This window comes from Schistosoma mansoni, chromosome 2, assembly GCF_000237925.1.
Source record: "Schistosoma mansoni strain Puerto Rico chromosome 2, complete genome".
Classification (NCBI taxonomy): domain Eukaryota; kingdom Metazoa; phylum Platyhelminthes; class Trematoda; order Strigeidida; family Schistosomatidae; genus Schistosoma; species Schistosoma mansoni.
In genome coordinates this window covers 11,795,246-11,821,429 of record NC_031496.1, presented here as the reverse complement: position 1 = coordinate 11,821,429, position 26,184 = coordinate 11,795,246, and the positions used below count along the sequence as shown (strand labels likewise).

Sequence of the window (26,184 nt, the reverse complement as noted above, 5' to 3'; positions counted from 1 at the left end):
TGGTTAATTAGTATTTTTGTGTCCCTATGTATTTATTAGGGGATAAAATATGGACGGAAATGTGCTACTTTTACATTTTGGAATATTCTTCCCCTAATTGTGAAAGTTAACCAATCGAGTACAAGGTGATAGTGATAGTCTTAGGTAATTGTACCAATTTCAAATCGATAAACCATTTTTGACTAGCCAATCAAAGATAAACCAAATAAGTTATGGTAAATTGTTGTGCCAAAATTCTCTGGCTTTTACTTTTGGGTAGAATTTTGAAACAAACACATAAATAAGAAACTATTAGATTGGAAATATTTTCCCTTTTATGAACATTTGTGACTAAGATATTGTATAATCTTTCGCTTAATTGTGGGTATGACCTATTGATTGATATGCATCAATCGTGGCAAAAACATTTCATGTACTGGTAGCACATATCTGATTATTCACTAGCTTATTTAAATATCTTCGGTAAGCTCCAGCTAACTATATTTGCCATCAACACACTAATCTTCCAATGGGTAGTACCAAAAGTTGAGTTACGATGTACGTACTAGTTTAAGTGAACTGATATCCTGTGCACTATATCGTTCTGTAAGCTGTTGGTTAGAAGCGATTAGTAGAATATTTCAAAACTAGCTAGCGAGAAGGATAATGCGTTGAAGACTTTTCGCCGCTGTATACTCAACAAGTTGCCTTCATATAGAGTAAATGGAGAGCTCTCACAATATTTTCATCGACGAGATTCTTTAACAGTTGTCCGTTCATGTATTATGTTTGACTTCCGTATCGTTATCTCCAGATATATTTGATACCAAGAAGATATTCCATCCAATCATCTTTTGGAAAGATATGCCAGAATCTCTACGTGTTGCTTCCTTATTGAACAAATGCTAATAACCACCTGTACGCAGATTAGAGGACTATAATGATGATTTTGTTTATACAAAAAAGTATAAATATCTGACAGTTTTGTATTGCGATTGACACTGTTTGGAATAGCATTCCTTTCACTTGTCTTCTGTCTTCTCATTTGCGACTTGGGAGCGTTCTAGCGTTCGAGTGCTCAAGTAATACGCAATATATTAAAAATCTAAGCTCTAGATATAACAGTTAGCTGTTACTCTTCAGAGAAACATTGCTTTAAAATCTCAGAAAACCAATAGTTATGGGATATTCAAATGCGCAGCCATAATTGAAGCTGTTATCACCAAACTATTCGAGTTGCAAGTTATTTGATTGAATAGGTGGAAAAAATAAATTCCGTTAGATCCAAATCTCTCCTTCACATAGCAACCAGGTGTAATAATACTACACAGCTGATCGATATTAATAATTTTTAATCAACCTTTAACTTAAACAGTTTGTGCAAATTTTAACTCTTTCTTGGTTGACTGTTAAAATACTATAAATTTAGAAAAGTTATTTGATAAACAATTGATTTCTTCAATTATTTACAACTGATATCAGCCATGACAACAAAATACTGAAACAAAAATAATGCACTATTATTAATGTTGATTACTAAATATATAAAATCTATAAAAGATGGGAAATATATTTTATCAAATGATTCCCATTCAAACAATTTGATTTTGTCATTTGTATTTACTAACCAATAAGGATTGAAGCTAGACCACCATGGAAAACCTGAAAACACTGGACCGCCGTTTCGTTTGATTGTGGGATTCCTCAGCAGTGCGCATCCACGATCCCGCCTCACGAGATTCGAACCCAGGACCTACCAGTCTCGCGCCAGAGCACTTAACCGATAGACCACTGAGATGGCCGGCATCCAACGGTGTTAATGTCTAAATTCAACCAATCCACGAAATTGAGCAACCGTCCACAATAGGACGAAACGGCTGTCCAATGATTCCAGGTTTCCCATGGTGGTCTAGCTTCAATTGGCTCATGATCTCAACTATATAAAATTAAGTATAACTTAGTGATCTCGGATTTTAGTTACACATTTTGTATGAAGGCTAGTAATATCGACCAGTTGTTTTATATAAAATAAATTAAGTAGGGTTTGAACCCAATATGCAAAAATCAATTATTTTAATTACTGAACCATCACTTCACTTAAACCTATAAATAAGAAAGATTCTAGTGAATATATCAGTCTATAAAATCATCCCTTCGCTTTCTAATCTCAAGTAAATTTTTAAGCAAATCTTTAACAAATATTCTTAGAAAGTACTACCTTGTACTAGTAAATCACAACTTCATTTTAAAGTTGTTTAGTTCTGATAGATAAATTTTTGATAAAAATGATATTACACATAGTTGAATTAAAAGATCAAGCAGCGACTGCTCTGATACACCACAGATTAGAAATGTATCTGTCTTTTATTTTGATTGACATGAATATCCTTAAATTTTCCATCTACATAAGTAAGATCAGTATGCTTTAAAATATAACTTATCCACTGTTTAAAACACAAAGTTCAAATTCATAATACTACGTGCCATCTTCATTACAAACCTTAACAAGTAGCGCGTAAATAACAGAACTGTTATAGTGAACAAGAACAATAGTGGGGACAATCGAATGTATTGAAGTACAAATTACAAACTATCTCACTAAAATTTGTTAACCATACAGTAAACAGTTAATTTGCGAAATAACAATCAATTGTCTCAATCTTCACTGTTCCTTCCGTAAATATCAGTCCATCTTCCGTAATTTCATTTTTCATGTATTTTCATATCAATTGCGCTTCGTTCTTGTTCTTTCCTTATCGGTCTTCTGCCAAAATACATTCTATGCCTGACTATCACCATATACTACTTATATTGATATAAGTAGCCCACACCACATTGTGAATGAACTAAATGTATTCATTTTTAGTAAATAAATTGTTTGTTTGATTTTTACTTATTTTGCTATATGTCATTAACCTCATTACTAGACATGAAAAGAAGTTTGTTTGCTTTTTGGGATTTGAATCTTATCAGAGTAAAGAAATGTATTTATATAAGTGTAAAATATGTCATTATAATACTACAATTGAAGTAAAGATTTCAAATTGACTTAAGTTATCAAAAGATGGAACCGAACATTTAAGGGATTTTGTAGAAGTTACTACTTTATTGTTAAAACTGTAAATCTGAATCCAAAGGTCTTATTTTATTTATTTATTATTCTATCATTGATTTCTACTAAATTTGTGCTTTATGATGATTTACAGGACCAATGACATTTAGAAGATAAACAAATGAAATACATTTGGTCATGATCAATAACTTATTGTAACGAACGTTTTTTTTCAGGATGGAAGTCTGTTAAGATTGTAGTAGTTTTGACAGTTGGATTCATGAGTCGATCTAAGCTAGACAACTACTGAAAACCTGGAGCAATGGAAAGCTATTTCGTCCTAATACGGGACTCTTCAGCGGTGATCCACCTCAGTTAGACTCGTGAATTCTGATTATAATCATATGTTCTTTGGTGACTAACTTCGAGATGGATTTTCTGGATTTCTAATGAGAAGCCCTGACCAGTAGAGTCTAATCCGTGTCGGGTGGAAAGTGTTATCCACCTCAGACAAAAGATTAATGGTTGAAAAAGATGATGGATTGGTTGAAGTTAGACATTAACACCGTTAGATTCTGACTCAGTGGTCTGGAGGTTGAGTGTTGGCGCGTGAGACCGAAGGTACTGGGTTCGAATCCTTTTGGTGCGGAATAGTGTATGCGTACTTCTGAGGAGTCCCATACTAGGACGAAACGACCGTCCAGTGTTTCCAGATTCTCAACAGTGGTCTAGCTTAGATTGACTCATGAATTCCACTGCTAATATTTTTTTCGTTAAGTGTATGTTCATACCCGTCCCAATATCCTGGTATAATATGAGAAATTCGCAAATTTCTCTCCATAAAATTTACACTAGATTGTAAATACAAATTATAATATGAATTATTTAATTAAAATGATTAATTTAGGATTTCTTAAAATTTAGTTCATACAGTTAATTTCAATGATGAATATCTAAAATTTATTTGGTAAATAAAGATAAAATTAATTATCAATGTCATGGAATTAAGTTGATTTTGTTAAAAGAAAAGCAACAACAAAAACAAAAGACAACATTAGATCATTTGTTTTGTTCTTATTTCAACTGATTATTCATTAGCTAATGCAAAATAGATTGGGACTCAAATTTCAAAATTCCTATTAAATTTCAAAATTATCACTGATATAAAATATAATACATTCATGTATTGGGCAATGAACTCATTAATTACATTTCAGTCATATTAACTAATCTAAAATCATTCAGTAAATGATATTGTTATATTCCGAAGAGAATAATGAACGGTAACTTTTGAGAACTATTTATGGACCAGTGTGATATGTATATTTCCTATTGTATAATTGTTAAGTAACTTGACTATTCATATTCATGTTCTTTTTATTATAAGCTTTATTTTGACCCATGGTTTATTATTATAAGATTTACCATTCTTGAGTTATACCCAGTTTACGAAATACTGTTCTCCACATTCACAGCCACAATTGACTGAATCTTGTACAAATGGTGTTTCTTATTTTATGCTACGATGTGATCTGTTTGATTGGTATATAAACTCAGTATGCTTGAAATAAATGATTCATACCACAGAGGTTGTTATTGGTGTTCTGGACTTAACTGTCTGGGCTAGGCAGGAAAGCAAGACCGACAAGTACTCTAGACTGTTCGTACAGGTTTCGTGCGTCATTGGTCTGATCGATAAATCGCTGCTCTCTAATTGGCAGTATTATCACGTCATACATTAACAGGGCACGCAGGCACAAAATATAACAATCGGCGTTCACAGGTTATATCAAGTATCCTAAGATGTTTGTTTAGTTAGTGTGTACAAATTAGTAATCTGTTGCCTTATTAAATAATAAGTTGAAATTTTGATAATTTTCCTTTGTTTATAATATAACTATACTTCATTGAAAATAGTAATGAGATTTCTTCTTGAATATCTGAGTATTTATTAAAACGAAAATAATAATTTTACGGATTATAACTTTAATTATGTTCAAACTAGAAGTTATAAGAACTCTGGATTCAATCTGTTTTTAAAGATAGTTTGTGAACTGATAAACCAAAACAATATAACTTTTCAGTAATTCCCAATTCTTAATATTCCTCCAGTTAGTGTAAAACTGTGATGGTGATGAATTTCAAATCAATTACTTTCAAACTATTGACGAATTTAAGTAGTACTATAAAATATTCAATATATTTTTTTATTGTCTCACCATGACAGCAATATGGTATCTACAGTATGGTAGGAAGTCAGACATTCAACATAAACTTCCATGGATTTGTGAAACTCATATAATCATTCTTGAACATTTCTAGACAATAAGATTATTCGATATACTGTAATTAGTTTATTTTCCATACATCCTTTTAAATGCCAGATAATATCACTTAGACAATAGATTTTATCTGTTAAATTTTTTTTCTAAAATGATTTATCAATGTAACTATGATTTCTAATAATAACTATATAGAAATATGGTTAAATATAAAAAAAGTGATAACTGTAAGGTTCTTCAAGGTTGAGAAAATCAACATTGTTATATCGAGTTAGTGCGTGCGTGACCTGTATAATATATGACGTTATAAGACCGCCAATTAAAGAGCAGCGATTTACCGATCAGGGTAATGATACACAAAAGCTGTATGGGCAGTCTTGAGCATTTATCAGTCCTGCTTTCTGCCTAGCTCAGTCAGTTAAGCACAGAACACCAATAACAGCCTCTGCAATATGAATCATTATTCTCAAACATACTGGGTTTATATACCAAACAAACTGACCACATCGTACCATAAAGTAGAAAATAACATTTGTACAAGATTTGGCCAAATGTGGCTGTGAATAGGGGGAACAGTAATTAATAGACTGGGGATAATTCAGGAATGGTAAATCGTATAATAATAGTCTATGGGTCAAAATAAAGCTAATGATAAGAGGAACATGAATAGGAATAGTTAAGTTACTTAACAATTGTACAATAGGAAATATACTTATTATATTGGTCCATAAATACTTCTCAAAATTTACCATTCATAATTCTCTTCGAGATATAACAAATATGGCCTAGTATATGTATATAATTGTTGGATTGCAGTTCTCATATTCGAATGAATAGAACTATTCACCAGCATTGTAGTATAAACATAATCTTTGAATACAACTAATTTATAGCAAGTTAATACCTCGTCAAAATTGATCGATTCAAGTGTGTTTGTTAAGGAATATAACATTTCTGTTAAGATCTAAAATAGATTAGTTATTTGAAAATAGTGTTTTTTACATTCTATTCCCTAACCACGCACTCCAAATATGATTACAGATGTAGTACGTTATACATGTTTAAAACACGTTACATCACCAAAATTCAGTTATAAACATTTACCATATGACTGTGTATATGTTGACAAAGCTGCTTTCCAGATTGAGATCCCTGTTTACTGCTTCAAGATATAACAGAATCTTTAACTAGTTATTAATACGAGATACTGAAAACTGGTCTGTTCCATTATCTGTAGCTACTAAGTGATCAGTGTTTTCGTTTAATTTCATACTAGAAAATTATCCAAACAAATCATCTGGTTAATATTTCTTTAGTAAATGTAAATAATTGAATAATATATGTTTACACATCCATACGGTATTTTGAATTCGCTATTCTATTAATTCGATGTACAGAATAAATCTGAAATATGCATATTTAAGGAGTAGTTTCACAAATAACCTATGCGTATAATCTGTTTATTTTACCATCCCAATTTTGATTATTCGTCTGAATGTGATGTTTTAAGGTTCAAGAAATAGGATAACACATTCAAAAACTTTCTAAACTGGATCAAACTTAATAATCACCAGTACATGTCTGCAAGAGAAAATAATATTTGTAATAAGAGATCAAGTTAAAGCATTATTCAACTTCATAGTTGAAGGTGATTAATGTAATAGAAGAATTTGTTGAACATCCTTTAACTGGAATATGAAGGCGCTACATCACTGGAAATTTGAACCGTTGACAAATGCATATGGAATTAGCAAACAAAGAGAAGACAACCAACTCAAGTAAATTTTTGTCTCACATTTCAAAGTTGATCTATGCATGTTTTTAAAAAAGTGACTTTCCTACAACTAACAAATCTCTACCACTGAGTATAGAATATCCGCTTCCAGATAAAAAGTTAAGGCGATTATGCACTTTAGAAAGATTTACCTCCACTTAGAATAATTAAAGTTTTATTCAAAAAAAGTAATTCGCAGATATTTATTAGGATGTTCGACTAATTCATTAATCAAGAGGCGAACTAGGCAAGCACTGAGTTCATTAATATGTCCTTCATGAACCTGTAAGCAAACACTGAAGTAGAGAATCTGATAATATGACATAAGCACATTACGTCAAAAAAGTCCATGCCCAAAATGAGCATTATTATGTTACATAGAAGCATTCGCCAAGTCTTCCTTGAACGACTTTCTAGTTTATTGTGTTTCACCTTCCTTATTTCGTATCAAAGCAGTAGAGTAGAAACACAGTCAGGAGATGAGTTTAAGAAGACGCTAAAAATAATAGACTTAAAAATGTAATCGCTTGAAGTAAAAACAAGTCTGAGACAAGGCTGCTAAGCAAAATGTTGAAGTTATTTTGATTTCAAACCCCGAGACTTTCACATAAATTAAGGCAAAACAGAAAGTTCATATTTTGAATTACTAAACTTACTACTAGCTAGTAGTTACAAATATTAGTTGGAATATATCGCCTACTCAGTTTTAGGTACTTTTGTACTCTGACTCTCGATGCTTATTTTCTGACGAAAAGACCTAACATCGCTGTATGTCTCTTAAAAAGTGCAGCCTCACAAAGAAGTTTAGTTTGTCAGAAGGGGTTTTCTAGAGATTTTAGTAATTTTGTAGTTGAATTCATGAGTCAATTGAGGCTGGATCACCACAGAAAACCTGGAAGCACTGGACGGTCGTTTCGTCATATTGTGGGACTCCTCAGCAGTGCGCTTCCACGATCTCGCCTCGCGAGTTTGGTTTGTTCGGGATTTCTCTTAGAAAACAAGCAGTCAAACAGACACCGTCTAAACTACATAGGTTCAGGGAAACTTTTGAACAGAATAAAATGAATGAAACCTAAAACATCCTGAATGATAACTATTTGGTTTTGTTGTCATCGAAATACCTTTAACGACATCGTTCAATTAGCTTATACGCTTTTTATATTAATTTATAACCCTTAAATCAGTTAATATTGTTTGTCATGGAAACACGTAATTTAGGAAAGTTGTAATTAATTATCTATTGATCTATAAGCACCAGATAAGCAAAATCTTAAGGAGGTATTTGATATGTTTAGATGCAACTTCCAATACAAGGCAACCATGATCTTTATACATACTGCCCACTTTCAACTCAAGTGAAAAAGGAAGAACTCTAATGCGAACTCGTATACACATGATATATTCTTTTTTAGATATTACTAAAATATTTCTATAATCCTTTTATATGTTGATCACTTGGTTATAGCTTTTGATACATTTGACACTGATCTTTGAGTACTATATCTTGAATACATAAAAACAATCAATCTCTTATCAGGATTTCTATGTAATAGAAAAACCTGAATACGATTAATCAATTCAAATGCTTCAGTTGATTCCCTAGGCAGTCAGACAAAACAAATGCTGTCCCAAAGAGAAGTGGTGACAGAAAACTATGGGTAATCTACTGTGAGTAGATAAATTATCCACCAACCCAATGTTACAACCCACATATCCCTGTCTCGGTTAAAAATATGTGCATTCCCATTTGTATTGATTTAATCTGTATAAAGTTAGTTTAGCGTTTCAAGTCATTTCATTGTTCTAGTCATTAATTCAGCTATTTTACATTTAAGTGATGACTCCCAAGACCTTAAATTCCGTGATTGATAACCATTAAAATCAATCGATGTGCTATTGAATTACTGTGGATATATATCAACCTTCTTCGGTCTAAGATTTGCCCCCTTGAGGTATATGGGGCTGAATAAGAATAGAACCGTTGTATACGGTATCGAAGTTACTGTTAGAGATATCGCTACTATCCTGCAAATATATCACCTGTAACCTATATTTTCCCATAAATTTTGAGCAAATTATTCAGCTTTTAGCAGTGAAGATCTCACGTAGTCTTGATTTTCTTCACCAACGCGGGTTAGTCAGGCGTCAAGTTCGCAACTAGTGATTGAATCGAGTTATAGGACACATCTTCAAAAGACCCTTATCACAACGGAAGAATAAATTATTATTATCAATATGCAAATTTCAGCTAGTTTGATATTCAAAAGTCAAACTTTATCATAAATTCGGGAGAATAATTCTGCCGTTAATTCACTTGATCGCGACAAGGCATAAACGTTGCAAATGTGTAATCAAGAAGCAAAGAACATACTTCTGAACAAATTAGATTTCCTTTCGGTAATACGTACGAAATTCAAAGGGTAAAAATCTATATTACCCATTTGGAGCATAGAATCCTCAAACATCTCTTCAATAGCATCTATTGCGTACCAACACCAATTTTATTACGTACACCACGTATCTAGACGTATATTTCAGTTTTAACAAAGTACAATGCGACTGCACCCTCAAGTGCCAGAAGAGTTACACAGAAAAATAACAAACTGAATAATGTACAATGTCTATTACTACATAATAATAAGTGTAAAGAAAAACTCATTGATTATGATGAAATGACTGTATGATTCTCTTTTGACATTTCAACACACATTTCACCTGAACCAGTTCCGATAAAATAATCCTCTGTTGCTAACCCTAACAATTTACGTTGATTCATTAAAGCATTCGCTAGTGCAGAACACTGTAGAAACTTATTATCTGGTGGGTTTTCTGAATGTGAAACATTTTTCAATACAACTGGGTCAGAACAATTTGAACTTTTATAATTTTCATGTACATTAGTAGATGACAGCTGAAGAAAGATTGAATTTCTTTTTAAAACATTACATTTTAAATTTCGACGTCCAGTACGGGATTTTTTGAAATATTCGCATGATGAATTACACAAAGGAGTTGGGAAAAATTCTAGTAGTTTACCATCCATAGAAGCACAGTTGCTTTCATTCGTATCAAGTGAATTGGATAACAGAAACTGAGTCTAAACATTAAAGAAAAAGTGATCAGATAATAAATAAGATCTGGAAATAACCTTTTTATTTACGTATTGAAATATAAGCGGGTAAAAATTCGAAAGTCAGTGAGAAACACAAACAATAATGTAGTCGCTAATCCATGAGCATTTTAGTGTGACAAAACATGATCAGTAGGACTTTTGAGAGTAACGTGAAGTAACAAAAATCACTTCTGAAAAGAACAAAAGTGAAAATCTATACTACTTACTTTAAGAATGTATATCAAACTGATTATGGAAAAGTAGACTTAATGTATGCTATTAAACAGCTGACTATAGACTGGAAGTCTTCTGTATGGATGGCTAGAATCATAAACTATAGACGAGGTTTATATGACGTTTATAAAATGTAGCTATTAAAATATTTAAAAAATATTGAAAACTGAATGGACATTGGAGGCTCCAACAGAAAAATATTCCTAAAAAGAAAGAACTCAATTAATAACACCATTAATATCCCACTTATTTATCAAACTCAATTCTATATACGCGACTGCTTTTTACACAGTTTGTGTGAGGTTTAGCTAAGGTAACCGGCTTTTCAAAAGAAAGTAGATGGAGCAACTTAGTGGTCGAAAGTGAAGCGGATTAATCAATAACCTACCGTCCCACGAAGGACAAAGCATACCAATCACTGGATTGGGTTAAGAAAAAAACTAAAGTGCACTCAAATCGACTATTGCTGGCATATTATGAAATAAATTTTCTGTTGTAATCAGAGTCTAAAAATAGTCAATTAATAAACATTCGCTTCTAAAACTTATCTATGCAATTTCACATTTAAATCTGGTATTCCCAGAAACATGTGGCTATTTCCAAAAAGAAAAGGACAGATACTCTGTGAAATTAGGGGGAAATGGTACTCTGATCTCCCTAAGCCACTAAATCGTTAGAGGAACAGTGTGAACATTCATAGGTGAGTAAACTAATGGGAATGACCAAAGTACTTCTCGGTATCATTATTTAATTAGTCACTGTATATAAAGTCTGACAAAATAGAATAGCTAAAAATGGATCACACAAATGAAGCAATAATATTGTGAACAAACAAGAGGAAGAAAAAGTATAATCCATACAGAAATGAACAGAGATAGTACTTAATACTATACGGCTCAATTAAAAGCAGTCAAGAAAAGGTTTTTTAGCTGAAGTTTATTTTATTGTTACGAAGAGTGAAATAAGAAAAGAGAAAAGAATCATTAATGGCTTCTATTCTGAGCCACAGAGTTGCATAGTCTCTACGACCTCAACCAGGCAGCCGAGATGGACCAATACATCCTAGCTATATACAACTAGCTTACATACTCCGGTGCCACTTTATAGGCTGACCACCTCTAAGCCCTTTCCTACAAGTCTTAGCGTCGACAAATAAAGAACTATGTGCAAGTCACTGAGATGACATTGGTAGCACACATTCAGGTCACCGAAGTCGGCGCTTCAAGATGGTGACACCGAGTAAATTATTGTCACTGTTTCCGAACATACATTGCCGAACCTCCAAATTATTAACATTGTGTTCCCATTGAATGTCAACAATCCTTTAGAGACAATGATGATCGAACAGGGTAACCGTACATCCTTATCCTGAATGAGGGCATGTTCTGAAGACCAAAAAAATACTGTTGTCACCGACACGTTGTAAACTCTGTATTTTATAGTCAGAATAACATCCCGACGGCACAGAAAATACTCCATATTCCCATAAGCCACTATGGCTTGTATAAGAGAAAGACTACTACTTATATGTGAGGCGTTTTCAAAAACACAAAAAATCGGACACATTATACTACAACAGAATAGAGCAAGAAAATCTGAAAATAACATTTGTTAGTCTTACTTGAAGTTCCTTTTCAGAACTTAGATTGACCCTGTCAGTGGATGGACTCGGTTTTTCATCATCAAGACACTCTATTTGCAATCGTCGTTTTAAAGCACATTCCTCACGCTCCTGCATAATCACTCGACGGTGAGATATTACATTTTTAAGTTCTTTCAGTACAGTAACATGCATACCCGATGGTGGGTTCTAAACAGGAGAGAAGATAAACAGTTTTTGTGGAATGAATTTCCCGAATGAAACATTATCAATCTTGAGCCTAATATCATTTTGAACTTTAAAGTTTTCAGCTTGATTTTGTTTGGTTTGGCGCTACCATTGGTATTAGATTTTTTGTACTCTTTTGTTGCCCGAGTTAAATTCCTGTCTTTGTGTTGATGTGATGTGTGGGAAAGCAGACCGACCTATATCTGCCCCAGATCCCGCGTTGAGTATGCCTGTCTACCTGTTTACAGAACCCATTCGTGTTGCATCGTCACAATAATCTTGCGTGGTCACATATTTGCTGTTTTTGTATTGATAATCCCAGACAACCAGGTCATGTACAAACTATCTTAGTTTCAAATTAGGTGATATTACTGATTTTGGCATTTGGATAAACGTGTTTCCTGATGATATAACTCTAACTATATTCTCAGTGAATTTACGATCATGGCAGAATTCGAGATTTAATGGCGACACCTATTTGTGATGCGGTTAATTTAATATTAGAGTAATTGTAGATGTCTCAAAGTACTATTCAGGCCTTTCAAACACTTATTTAACGAACTTAAATCCCTGAGACCTAGTCGAAATAACTAGCTTTCACACACTTGATCTTAACTATATAATGAACATTATGAATTTAATAATAGGTTTATGTATCAAGGCTACCAACGCTACGCGTATGCCCAAGCCAAGGTTTAACAGAAATCGAACTTGTAATCTATTAGTTGAAAGACAAATGGTTTAACCACCAAGCCACCAGTTCAACTTAATTACTTCCAAAACTATACGACAATGGTTGTAACACTTACCTTTAGCGAATCCACGCAATCAACATTTTCGTACTCCGCTTCAGATTCACGACTAGAAGAGTCTCCAACAGCTATATCTTCTAATACCTAGGTATTCACAAAGCACCATATGATAAACAGAAAATCTATCATAAAATACCTCACAATACAGAGTATAAACTCATGAGAAAATTGCTGGGAGAAAATCAATGAAAAGTAAAAACAATGAGTTATTTTACTCAACTAGTAATTTCACAACAAAATGACTGGCGAAAATTTGGTAAATTCCAAAGTAAATATTATTACAAACTGATGATTAATTGACGACCATATAAAACCAAGAAGCAGTAAAAAGAATTTGCGTTCTAGTTAATAATAAGAGCCCAAGACCCTTAACAAAATTAGATCAAGGATATCATCGCCGATAGCAATCTTCGAATTGACTAAATTTCAGTGATTCATCTAATTGATTGGTAATTTATCTGTTGTCTACCATGTAACAGACAGTCAAGACCCAAGTTAAGGCATGCTGACAATACTACTTAGTCATTATACCATATTGTCAAACTGACTCAGGTTCAAATATTTGAATTTTCCACTTGATGATGGTACTATATTGTACTTGCCACGATAAGAATCGGCTAATTTCAACTCGAAGGCGGTAGATGCATAGCGCTATAAAGTCTCAAACACGATCAAGGCAACTATTGAGTGCTACTTGATCCTCGATCCATTTCCAGAGGATTTTAAGTAAATGTTGGTTAATTAATGCATTATTTTGGTACCCGACAGTCAGCCGACGAGATACACCCTCCATGTATCTCGCGACCCGATGGCTAGTTCTCGTGAACTTGAAGGCGTAGGTATATCACTAAGTATGAGGACAGAACAAGGACTATTAGAGTGGATCCTCGTTAACAGTCGCCTATGTTCTGTTTCGCTAAACGGCTCTGTAAGAACTCGGAAGGATAGGGACTTACGTCGTTGCCTTTTCGTCGTTTCTGCCTACGCTCCACCGACTGCAGCCCATATGAAGTGAAAGATGACTTCTACAGAAAGCTTTCTGAACTTCTTCATGAAGCTAAACGCTCAGACATAGTACTCGTCGCAGGTGACTTTAATGCCCAATTGGGTAGCTTAAACCAAACAGAAAGACATTTAGGTGGGTATTTTAGTATTCCGGTTCAGCGAACAGATAACGGTGATTGTCTGTTGCAACTATCCTCAGACAATCGTTTATTTTTAGCAAACACTAATTTTAAGCATAAGGAGAGACATCGTCTAACATGGCGACCACCTGCACCAAACCAACGATGGACTCAAATAGACCATATTGCCATCAGTCATTGTTGGAGAGGCTCGATAGAAGATTGCCGCTGGTTCTGGAATACATGTTCAGACTCTGACCACGCTTAAATACGAGCATGCATTTGCTTGCGCCTCACTGGATGCAGAAAAACTACACTGAGAAGACCCATTAGAATTGAACTGCGGGACGAGAAAGCCAAAGGTAAGTTTCAGCAACTGAGTTCACATCTAGATAGTTCTGAAAACGAGGATGACCCAGATGTTGCTTGGAAATATATACGAACAGCTGTGGAAACAGCAGTGACATCTATTAATGATTTAAACCAAAGGGTCACGAAAAACCAATGGATTTCTACTAAGTCTATTTCACTGATGGGTTCTTGTAAACTCATTCCATCAGGCTCTGAACATGATGAAGAATGAAAACAAATAAGATCTAGGTTGATCAAAAGTCTAAGGAACGACCATGAGAAGTGATGGGCAAAGAAAGCAAAAGAGATGGAAAAGGCAGCGACTGTAGGTAACACAAGACAGCTTTTCATACTAATAAAAGAAACTGGAATTAAGAAGTCAAGTGTAAGTGAGACGATCTCGGAAAAAGACGACACTCTTATCTGCTCTCAGTCCAGACGATTAGAACGATAGGCGGAACACTTTAAGGAGCAGTTCAGCTACTCTACAACTACCAACCATTCACAGACAGCCTGAATGGAATATTGAAGAAGGTCCCTCGACTCTAGTTGAAGTTCAAAAGACTATAGCTAATCTGAAACGAGGAAGAGCAGCTGGTCCATATGGATTGGCTTCAGATGTCTTTAAATATGGTTGTCCGATTTTAGCAATTAGGTTGACTAATATTTCAGCTAAAATTTGAGAGTTGGACGTAATCCCATCTGACTAGTCACAATCACTGATTGTCCCAATGTATAAGGAGGGGTTAAAATCATCCTGTGAATATCATAGAGGGATTAGTTTGACTAATATAAGATCTAAAAAACTAGCCTCATTAATCATCAAGAGCCTAACAAAGACTCGTGAACTGCAAATACGAGAAAATCAGGCTGCCTTCAGACCTATATAGACTGCATATTCACTATTCGTCATATTTTAAACACAAGCACGATTATTGGTATCCGAAAATGATAGTTTTCTCTAGACTTAAAAGCAGCATTTGACTCTGTAGACCGAGAGGTTCTGTAGCAGTATCTGTCATTGAAAGGTGTACCTTAGAAGTACATAATCCATATGAAGACTCTTTACTCGAACACTGCCAGTCGAGTCAGAGCTTATGACGAACTGTCATCTGATTTTACAACCTCAAATGGCGTCCGGCAAAGCTATCCACTATCCACATGTCTGTTTAATCTCTTCATAGACCTACTACTAGACATAATGCTCTCGTTGACTGAATTTTAGGGCACTGATATCCTACCAAAAGGTCCATTTATCGAATTAGAATACGCAGATGATATAGTCCTGTTTGGTGAAGACGCTGACAAAATGCAGTCTTTTGTTAGTACTGATCAACAATGTCAGGATGTTTGAGATGCGTTTCTCCCCATGTAAATGTAAGTTGTTGCTTTAGGACTGGCTTGCTTCAACACCTAAACTAAGGATAGGGAGTGATATAGTCGAACGCGTCGACAACTTCATTTATCTTGGAAGTCTGATCAGCCATAATGGGTTGGTGTCGGACAAAATCTCTGCACGAATTCAAAAAGCTCGTTTGGCTTTTGCCAACTTACGTCATCTATGATGAAGACGAGATATCCGTCCGTCTATCACTTAGGAGATGAGTATACTGAGCAACAGTTTGTTCTGTTCTAATTTACGGCTGCGAGACGTTGTCATTAAGCGTAGAGGACACTTGTAAGTTACTAGTATTTGATTACATATGTCTTAGAAATACTGCTCGCATCCTCTGCGATCACCAAGTAAGTAATAGTGAGGTTAGACACATGGTATTAGGGAATGATGGTAACTCGGTTGATGAGGTTGTGAATCTTCATCGACTGAGATGGTTGGGCCATGTGTTACGTATGCCTGAACTCATTACCTCGACGCCCGTTGCTCACTAGTGTTGGGGATGGTTGAAAGAAAGTTAGGAGTGGCCAAACCAAAACGTGGCAGCAGTCCATAAAGTTACTAACTTCTAGTCTGAGCCATATTGGTAGATGCAGACTACTTGGTTGGGGTCCGCGTGACTATCGTAACCAATGGTCGGAGACCCTGGGTGACATGGCTCAGAATCGATTACAATGGCGTAGGTGTATACGCTCTCTGTCTTCTCTTAAACTACGAGATTAAAATTGCTTTATGTCTTTCTTTCCGTACCATATCCTTATATGCAATCTTTCTTTTATATATTACCACTATTGAATTAACTACTTCTATGAATTCCGTGTTCATCTTGTTGTGCTAATGATATATGGCAATTTGGACTGATACATATATGTGCCTGGTTCTACGTTGTAGCTGACTGACTGGATGAAAGTACTCAAAAACATTTTGTTACATACATCATCCTCTACAATTGGATCCACAGCTTTCAGAACATTTTTACTAGATGAAATCCCATCTCGGCAATATAGGAAGTCAACAGTAGTTGCTTCTATATTTTCTTTTGAAATATCAACATTGTTTGCAGTTTGAGCATTATCCAATTCATTCAAAAAGATCATGGATGCATTCAACTGACAACGTATAAGATTAACTAAATTGGAAAAGGTTTCATTCGAAACAAATGATGTATTACAATTTTGTTCAACATAGGACTTCAAGTTGTTGGCGCTGTGGAAATAAAGAATAAGTTAGATATTTGCAGCTTGTTTTTTCTTCAAATATTTAATATATGAGAAGACAATTTTACAAGAAGTTGCAGTGTACGCAGATTGAAACAAAACAAAACAAAGTATCTTTAATACATCACTATAAATTTTGAATTTATGATGTTGTATTCAATCAGAAAGTAAATTAATTCTTATTATTATGTTTTTTATGCGTAAAAGATATTAATGCTGAATTTTTTACGTTAAGGTGATGTCAACTATAAAGTGAAATGATTCTGGTTCGAATTCAAAAAGCATTAAGTTTATATTCAAGACCAGGTGAATACTAACAAGTAAGAAACATGTCACGCTGATTACCACCAATTACTTTAAAATGAATGACTTACCTATTTATTTCATCACATTTATTTAGATCAAAGTCAATAATTAGTGTAAGCTCTAAGACATATTCGTTCTGCATCTGTATAAATTAAGCTACAGAAAGCTGAAAATAGTTGTTGGATATTAGCGTTCTATATCCAAGTCTACAGAACAGTTCGCATCCAACAAACTAATCTTATAGCTCACTCTGTAAAGCATCAGCCTGGTTACCCAAAGGCTGATGGTTTGAATCAAGCTGTAACTCCAATTTCCGTCTAACTTCAACTACCATATGCACAAGACTTCAACCTCCTAACCAAAGCTACTTCATGTAGTTTTCTATTTCTACTGCTCAAAGCAATTTGTATGTCTAAATACCTAGTTACCTATGCCTAAAATTTATGCACAACACAAGTATGATCACCAATCAAAAGTTTCTACTGCACGTGAACTTCTATAAATGTAACATTGTGGATAGCAGACGTTTGAAGTTAAGGTATAAGATATAAAATGTATACCAACTAGTTCATTCTTTTTTCACTTCTTAGTTGCTAAATTCTGGATATAAAGAATGTAATAATAACTCGAATAATAACAACAAACGGTAAATATAAACACTGTACTCTTGAAAGACATATTCTAGGTGCAAACGGACAACAGAACAAGCAGTGATCATTTAAAACTTATGTCGTATAAAAAACGGGCCTGATTACTTCCCTTTCTTCTTTAGAATAATCAAAATAGTGATAATAAACGACAGTTGGTGAAGCGGATCAAAAATGTAGTGATATTCTAATTGAAGAATCGGTACATAGTTTTTTTATTAGCCTCAATGAGCATGAAATATAGGTTTGTAGTGTCCTGTTAATTAACTTGAAACATTCAACAGCAATGCATTGTCTAGTAGTTGAAAAAAGTGGAGACCAAACATGGAAAAAAATCAACCTTTACATAAAAATAAAAACTGGAGGGAGTATTATGATGTAATTTATCAACCAAGTATACGTTTTTGTACTTGGTTATAGGTCGTGCCTTGTTTTTTATGAGGGATAGTGATACAAAATGGGCTACCGAAATCGAAACAGAGTAAGCTGGATCCAAATATGTAGTTCATTGGTTGACAGTAGAGTACCTTAATTACTAAATAGTTGCTTCATTACAATAACATACTCAGATGAAAGGAAACACTACTGATGAAATCAAAAGTCAGTTAGTCAGTCATAGGTAAAGTAGATCTAAAGATGATATAAAAATGCGTAACAGATAAAAATAATACATGACTAGCCAAAAAAGAAAGCATAAAATATGGAGGAATAACTGAAACAAACACTATCATACAAAACATGTAGAATGCACAACCTACTGTTCTAATGAAACAAGAAGATGCAACAATAATTCGTGAGTTATTCGAGCCTCTGTTCGTTTATAGAGATTTTTGACTTCATTTTCTTCAGATGCACATTCTTTTGCAGTTCGACCATTATTATATATGAGCTTGCCATTTAAAATCATTGAATGCAATTCATTTAGTTTAATGAATTCATTTTTTATTTTAGTCAAAAAGTAGTCCCATTTCCATACCGACATAATCAATCGTACTGAAAAACGAAAAGAAACAGAATCAATATTAATAAGTCCTATATCGTGGTGTAGCTCATATACCAAGCATAGATTTGTGTACTCAGTTTTAACTCATACAGTTTATGTAAAGGCTACAACAATATTACACGGCTCCCCAAACACAATTAAATAATCATTCGTATCTCTAACCATCACTTCCTACCTAAATGATACACTAAACAGTTAATTTGTTAAAAGACATATTAATCAATTAAAGGTTTGTATACCGAGCTATGATATACTATCTATCTATACATGGAAGAATGGATGAATTGGCATTTGGACGAATAATTTAACACTATTTTACCAGCACTTATTCCATCTCCCTAGCATTTTAACAAAACTTAGAAAAACCTACTATACACCATGTAATGACATCCATTAGGAAATTCTCTTTACAGTGGGGGAAGTTGTCATGTACAATATTAGTGTGAACGTATATACAGACATCATATTAACCACATAATATAGCCCATTGATGAATAATGCTTCATCTCTAAATAAGTCAAGTAACACCGGATTTTCTCATATTACGAAACCTTTTATTTTTATTTTTATAGCTAGCATTAAAATAATTCCTAAGATTTTTAGAGCATCAAAAGATTAACAAGTGGTAAACATTAATTTCTATTCGGAATAACTGGATTGATTCAATTACTTAATACCTTACTGTTATAACTTGTGACCGCCTAAACGCCCTGTTAATGTATTACGTGATAATACCGCCAATTAGAGAGCAGCGATTTACCGATCAGATCAATGACACACGAAACCCGTACGAACAGTCTAGAGTACTTGTCAGTCTTGCTTTCCTGCCTAGTACAGCCAGTTAAGTCCAGAACACCAATGACAGCCTCTGTGGTATGAATCATATTTCAAACATACTGGGTTTATATACCAATCAAACTGACCACATCGTAAAAAAAAATGGAAAATTACATTTGTACAAGATTCGGCCAAATATGCCTCTGAATGTAAGGAACAGTAATTAATAGACTGGGTATAACTGAAGAATGGTAAATCGTATAGTAATAGTCTATGGGTCGAAATAAAGCTCATAATAAAAGGAACATGAATAGTTAAGTTACCTAACAATTATACAATAAAAACATATGCATAGTATTGGTTCATAAATAGATCCCAAAGTTACCATTCATTATCCTTATCGGGGCATAACACTTACAAATTCCATGATGCACGCTGGAAAGATATTTTTATGCGTACATTGAAAAAAAACCTTAAATTTTAATCACCCAGTAAAATATAAGCAGAATATGAATTTATTTTGGTAGTAATTTGTGACTGATCAGCGTTTTACACAAACTGTCAATGAATATATACAAATGACGAACATACATAGGTGAAAAGTATCCCGTCTTGATTGGCAAAACGAGAATGACAATTTGACCAAGAGATCAGATGTTAACAGTTTTAATAGTTCACAAAACATCTGAAAGCAAAAAGAAGATAAAAACGAACCGAAGAGAAAAACGAACTTTTAAATTTTCAATGCTTGGGTCTTTAGGTTTTTCTTCTATATCACATTTTAATTGAACCAGTTCTAAGGTTGACATCTCCAATGGTATTTCAGAATTATTTTCATCAATTAAGTCTATGGAAACAAAATCATATAGTACAATGATAACAATAAAATATTTTGACCTACTTCCCAATTTTATAGAAAACTTAATCAATTCTATAAGGTAAGCGTGCATAAAGTTGTATGCCTGATGATATATTAGTGGGAAAAGTTTAAATGTATTTTTATCTACGATTCTGTATTAGGTTGTTAGTAATTTAAAAATGCATACTTGGGACCGAAATAACGACGGGTATTGAGATCTTGTAAGAAAAGAACGATAAGATGAGATCTGTGAGAGAATTTTTTCATTTGCTTCAATGAGTCTGCAAGATGATATTTAGATGCTATTAGAAATAGTACATTGGACATCCGTAAACATGAAATAACTAGTAAGAATATAAAAATCATTTGAGTAAAGTAACTCAATCCGAATCCACAAAGAATGAGAAACATCGCAAAACAACATCTAGAACTTTTCAATCAGAATATTTCAATTTCACTTGCTACCTTGAGTCGACTTGGTCTTTATTTCCCACCGAGCATATGTATTCAACCAATGGTTTATTTTCAACAGTGATTAGATCACTGTACTTGATTAAGCTAATTATCTGAAGTAAAAAATGTCTTGTAAGCTGACAAATATAAACTAATAACAATAACTTACTGGCAAATCGAAACCGAAATATAACGTAAAATCAAAGGGATTTATACGTTTTAAATACGATGAGACCTGAGCAAACTTTTTCACCGGAAAAGTAGTAGTAGTAGTGGTAATAGTAGGCCTTTTGGAGAGTTCGCAAGTGACAACATCCGGAATTCCAATTTCTCGAAAGTATTGTTGTAATGGATGGTTCTAAGAGAAAATAACTTCTAATTTAATTTACTTCTGGTAAGTAAGTATCTTCTTCTTCCATGTCTGGTTTATATCATGTACACCTCCATAAATGTGAGAAATCACAAAAAAACACCGTAATTAGATGTAGTTGGTTCAACCAAAGTAATCGAGTGCAGTGATCTGTAAAAAGAGAATAGTTCATACGAGTAATATTTGACGGAATAATAATGATTAATTTGATAGACAGAAACTAAAACAGACTTACCCAAATACTTTTAACAACTTAAGGTGGTATGATTGAAAACAATGTCAGCCGCAAGTAAAAATACGGCCGTGACAGAAAAGAATTGAAGTACCAAAAATATGAGATGGCCAGTGAACGCGCGAATGATGCTGCATTCATTAAATGTAACAAAAAGTATAGCTATTTGAACTATGGTCAATTTAGAACTCCAACAATTAAGTTGCTAATCACAGGTATTTGTTATTTCCCAAATCACAATTTAGAAATATTTTATTCTACGAAATTAACAGGCTTTCAGGGGCTCAAAATAATTATACTACATTATAGTTATCATTTACACACTAACTACATTTTGAATAAAGTCGAAATACTCAACTTCCTATTTTACAATGAAAAGCATGACGTACAAGCGCAACCATCCTAATAAGTGACGTTGACGCATAAGGAGAAAATTTGTACCGGAAAGAAAGTTACAGCCGGGATTTCTTTAGAATCATGTACTGACAGACTAATGTGGGTAACTGTTTCAGACAAATCGATTTCAATTACCTGTTCTTGGTCGTCATCAAAAAGACATTTATTTCAGTCACGTAATGAACATGGATAAAATAATCAGTCATATTTTCAAACACTTTATGCAATTGGTTTCATATGGTTTTTCTGGAACACTGGTAATTATTTTACTTCTCCAACTACGCAATCAGACTGATTATGATGCTTTAAATGAGACAAGTTGGGCGAAGACTTTAAAAGAGTATAAAAAGTTGAAAGGCCATACGTCTAGAATAACTTAAATAATTTGTTTATAACAAAGACTTCAAAATGACCATAAATAAAAGCTTCTTCTCAATACAATAAAACCGAGATGAACAAATAAAACCTTAGCCATTCAACTAACAAGCTGAAAGTAAGAATTCTCCAAATGATTATTACATAACCCATACATCCGTTTGAGAATTACCTGTGGGGTCAGTAGTATGTCAATGAAATTATAAAATGAAAACTCAACAGACAATCATCATCACATGAATCAGATACCGTCAGAGCAAAGTGTAAAGTCTATTAATACACAGTATAGTAAATTATTTGTCTAGCTCATGTTGTAAGATTAAGTGAACTAATTCTGTATCGAGCCTGGGAACTGTATGTGATTGCAGTTTCATCAGACACTATGAATTCACGAAACGAAATTAAGTGCAAATAACTCACACTTCAAGAGTCCAATACGACCTATGCTGTAACTTTAAGCAACTACCATGACATTTTTGGTGAAATGAAGTATCAGTACATGCAGTGTCAATGTATTTTCGTGATCTCGTATCCTACTCGGTACCAGACTGCATAATAAGAGGGAAATTAATATGTTTTTTAATATTTGTCATTTTATGTAAACACAGGCCGTCTAAAATAAGAGTACTATATACCACTAACAGATATGAACCAGTATCTCCCAAAACCGTATACAACCACCTTCATACTGTCAGCTTCATGGCTACACAGTACTCAAGGTGAAAATTGTCTGGTGCTGGAAGAAGTGGTATCGAACCCTTTGTTAAAAAGAATACGGACGTCCTTGAAAGCATTGGGTTGTTACATGAAGAACGGGGGAAAGTTCTTCATTGTCAGACTTGGTAATCACTCATACGACCGAGGATATTGCCAACCTAAATATTCTTTCACCGCCAGTGAATAGCGATCACGCTGTTTTGTCATTCCCGTTTACAGCTAGTGACATGATATACGATCAGGTTAAGCCTCGCCCAAATGTATGGAGAGCTAACATCAGTCATTCAGGAGTGTGCTGCTAAGACAGATTGGTCAGTAGATACTAGCTCATCAATTGGAGGAGCATAATCTATATTTAAAGGCGAGATTAGATCAGTTACATCCTCGTCTATATCATACCTAGTACCACGTAAACCGAAAGAGCCAATAGTTAGTTCTGTTTATAAGGCGGGGAACAGAGACTTAGTAACTATCAACCCGTAAGTCTAACCAGTGTTGCCAAACTAATGGAAAAAATCACTCGGTTGGCTATTTTAAACTATGTGGAAGGGCAAAATCTTTTATCCAGGGAACAACACGGTTTTAGGGAAGGCCTGTCATGCTTGACACATCTGATCATTTCAATAAAACATTGTACTGCAGCAAAAGATAGAAATATTCCTGTAGATGTAACTTTCATAAACCTAAGTAAAACTTTTGACAAGGTCTCTCATCTGGGTCTTAAATCAAATCTGGAAGTTTTTGAAATCCATTATAAGGTCATAGACTGTAAAAGTGACTCTCCCAGTGATAGGAGACAAGGGGTGAGAGTAAATGGAGCTCTCATTGTGGGGACCTATAAAAAGTGGAGTATTTCAAGGTACAATCGTTAGCCCTCTTCTCTTTTTACTTCGTGCAAATGAATTGTCGACTGCAGTTAAGTCATCTGTTTGGAGACCCACACATAGTATGTCAGATAGTTAAGTATTACAGGGTGATCTCAATTCATTTGTGGCACAGATGGACCAATAGTCACTAGAAGTGAATTCTAAAAAGTGTGGTGATTCAAATAAATAACTATGATCATTTGCATCACTACACAATCAGTGAAGTTGTTACCCAAACTAATGGACTATAAGAATTTAGGAGTCATAATAAGCAGCGACCTCAAAACTACGAGCAACTGTAAAGCTGATGCTGCCAACGGCTTTAGGGTATCAGGGCTATTCACAAGTATTATCAGTACTTGGATGAAGAATTGTCTAGATTATTATACCCAATTTTCGTGCGACCACATTTGAAATAAGGGATTCAAGCAGCGAGTCCTCGTTTCAAATATGAGGCGGATATGCTTGAACGAGGTCAACGCCGGGGGACTAAAATGGTAAAAGGTCTTTCTGGCCTATCTTATGTAGACAGAGACCTCAACTTATTTTCGTTATCTTACCGTAGAATACGAGGTGATCTAATATTGGCTCACTGTATACTGAACGACGAGATTGTTATTAATGTCTTATCTTTTCCCCCCGTCTAGGATTAATAATTTGATAGAACATTCTAAGAAAGTCCAAAACCCGAGATCAAATCGTCTACATATGGAGTTCCGTTTCTCCCACCAAGTAGTGAATTACTGAAATTCCCTACCGGAACACGTAATATCAGCACCTTCTGTTGATAAATTCAAAACTAGATCGAACCTCCTCAGTGTTAAAAACTGCAAGGATTATTATAGGTCAATAGACCTATCCATATTACTGAAGTCTGAAGACGATATACAACATCGAACGTGGCCACGTACGGTCATTCCGTCGGGTGTCTTTTGAATACAGTCCGGTTTTTCATTATCACCATACTCATTAAGCTGATTGTCATTAAGTCACTTGTACATACTGGTCGTATTGTGCAGATAATATTCCATGTATGCCGCAAGCTTGTTCTCGTTAATGCGTCTGAGTAAGTTGTTTTCATAATTGATCTATTTTTAGACAACATATGTAATACTGAACGCCAGAAATCAACATTTTAGTAATTAAGTGCAGTTTACTTAAGCACTACGAAAGCATGGCCCCATAACGTAGTTCATTAGATGAACCACGTTACGTATACGAATAAAGTAGTGGGCCACAAACGTAAGGGCAAATACATTAAACCAAGTACTCAGTCGAAAACTTTAATCCTTTTTTAGAAGTTTCCCATGAGACATTATTGACTGGGATATATATGATGTACCTTTCCATTCAAGTCAACCATTTAGGACTTAAGCGTTACGCAAAGTGTAGATATACCGCTTATTCAATGGTGAACCCCTAAGTTTCTCAAAGGTCACAGCACAATTATCAAGTATTAAATGCTTGTGGACGCAAAAGAAGAGGCTTTTGCTCGATGGTATTACTTAACTAGTATCGGTGAACCACTGATCCCTCCAGCTGTGAACTTAGATATATTTGACTATGAAAAGAGAAATATTTGTAAATCATAACGAAATATTATCCTGAGTCCCTCAGAATATGTCAAGTTCTCCGTTAGGGGACCCCTGGAAGGTTGCTTGAACCACCTCAGGCGGTAGTGAATTCCAGAGTTTGACTACTCGTGAGGAGTAACGGGTGCGCCTTCAGTTCTTTCTACCACGTTGTGACTCTAAATCCTAGGTGTTAACCCTGTGGTTTGTATTGGAACTGAGCCCAAGCAAGTATTTGAGGAAGTAGTGTTTAGGAATACTATAAGTCACTAAGAAGTCACCTTTGTGACGCTTATACTTTAATGGTTAAAGTTTCAGTAAGGTGAGACGTTCTGCATAGGGTTTTAACTTAAGTCTCCGAACTGATTTTGCAACTCTCCGTTGGAAACATTCCAGTGTATTCTTATCTTCTTTTAGAGTGAGGAGGGAAAAACCACATTTTTGTGTTCCGAAT

General features: G+C 34.3%; 1 protein-coding gene across 1 annotated transcript; it reads right to left on the bottom strand.

Moving 5' to 3' along the window:
* Positions 1–9,749: 9,749 nt before the first annotated feature.
* On the bottom strand, positions 9,750–25,551 carry Smp_045230 (hypothetical protein; the record flags this gene model as incomplete). The annotated part of the gene is made up of 13 exons (XM_018795681.1): positions 25,502–25,551; positions 21,593–21,723; positions 21,373–21,561; positions 21,216–21,340; positions 20,938–21,174; positions 20,793–20,902; positions 20,623–20,738; positions 20,483–20,576; positions 18,870–19,104; positions 16,877–17,147; positions 13,071–13,157; positions 12,055–12,243; positions 9,750–10,184 (listed from the first exon to the last, which is right to left on the bottom strand). Exons 2-13 carry the CDS (start codon positions 21,620–21,622, stop codon positions 9,750–9,752), a joined length of 2,118 nt encoding a protein of 705 aa, XP_018649970.1. The 5' UTR covers positions 21,623–21,723; positions 25,502–25,551.
* Positions 25,552–26,184: the final 633 nt, after the last annotated feature.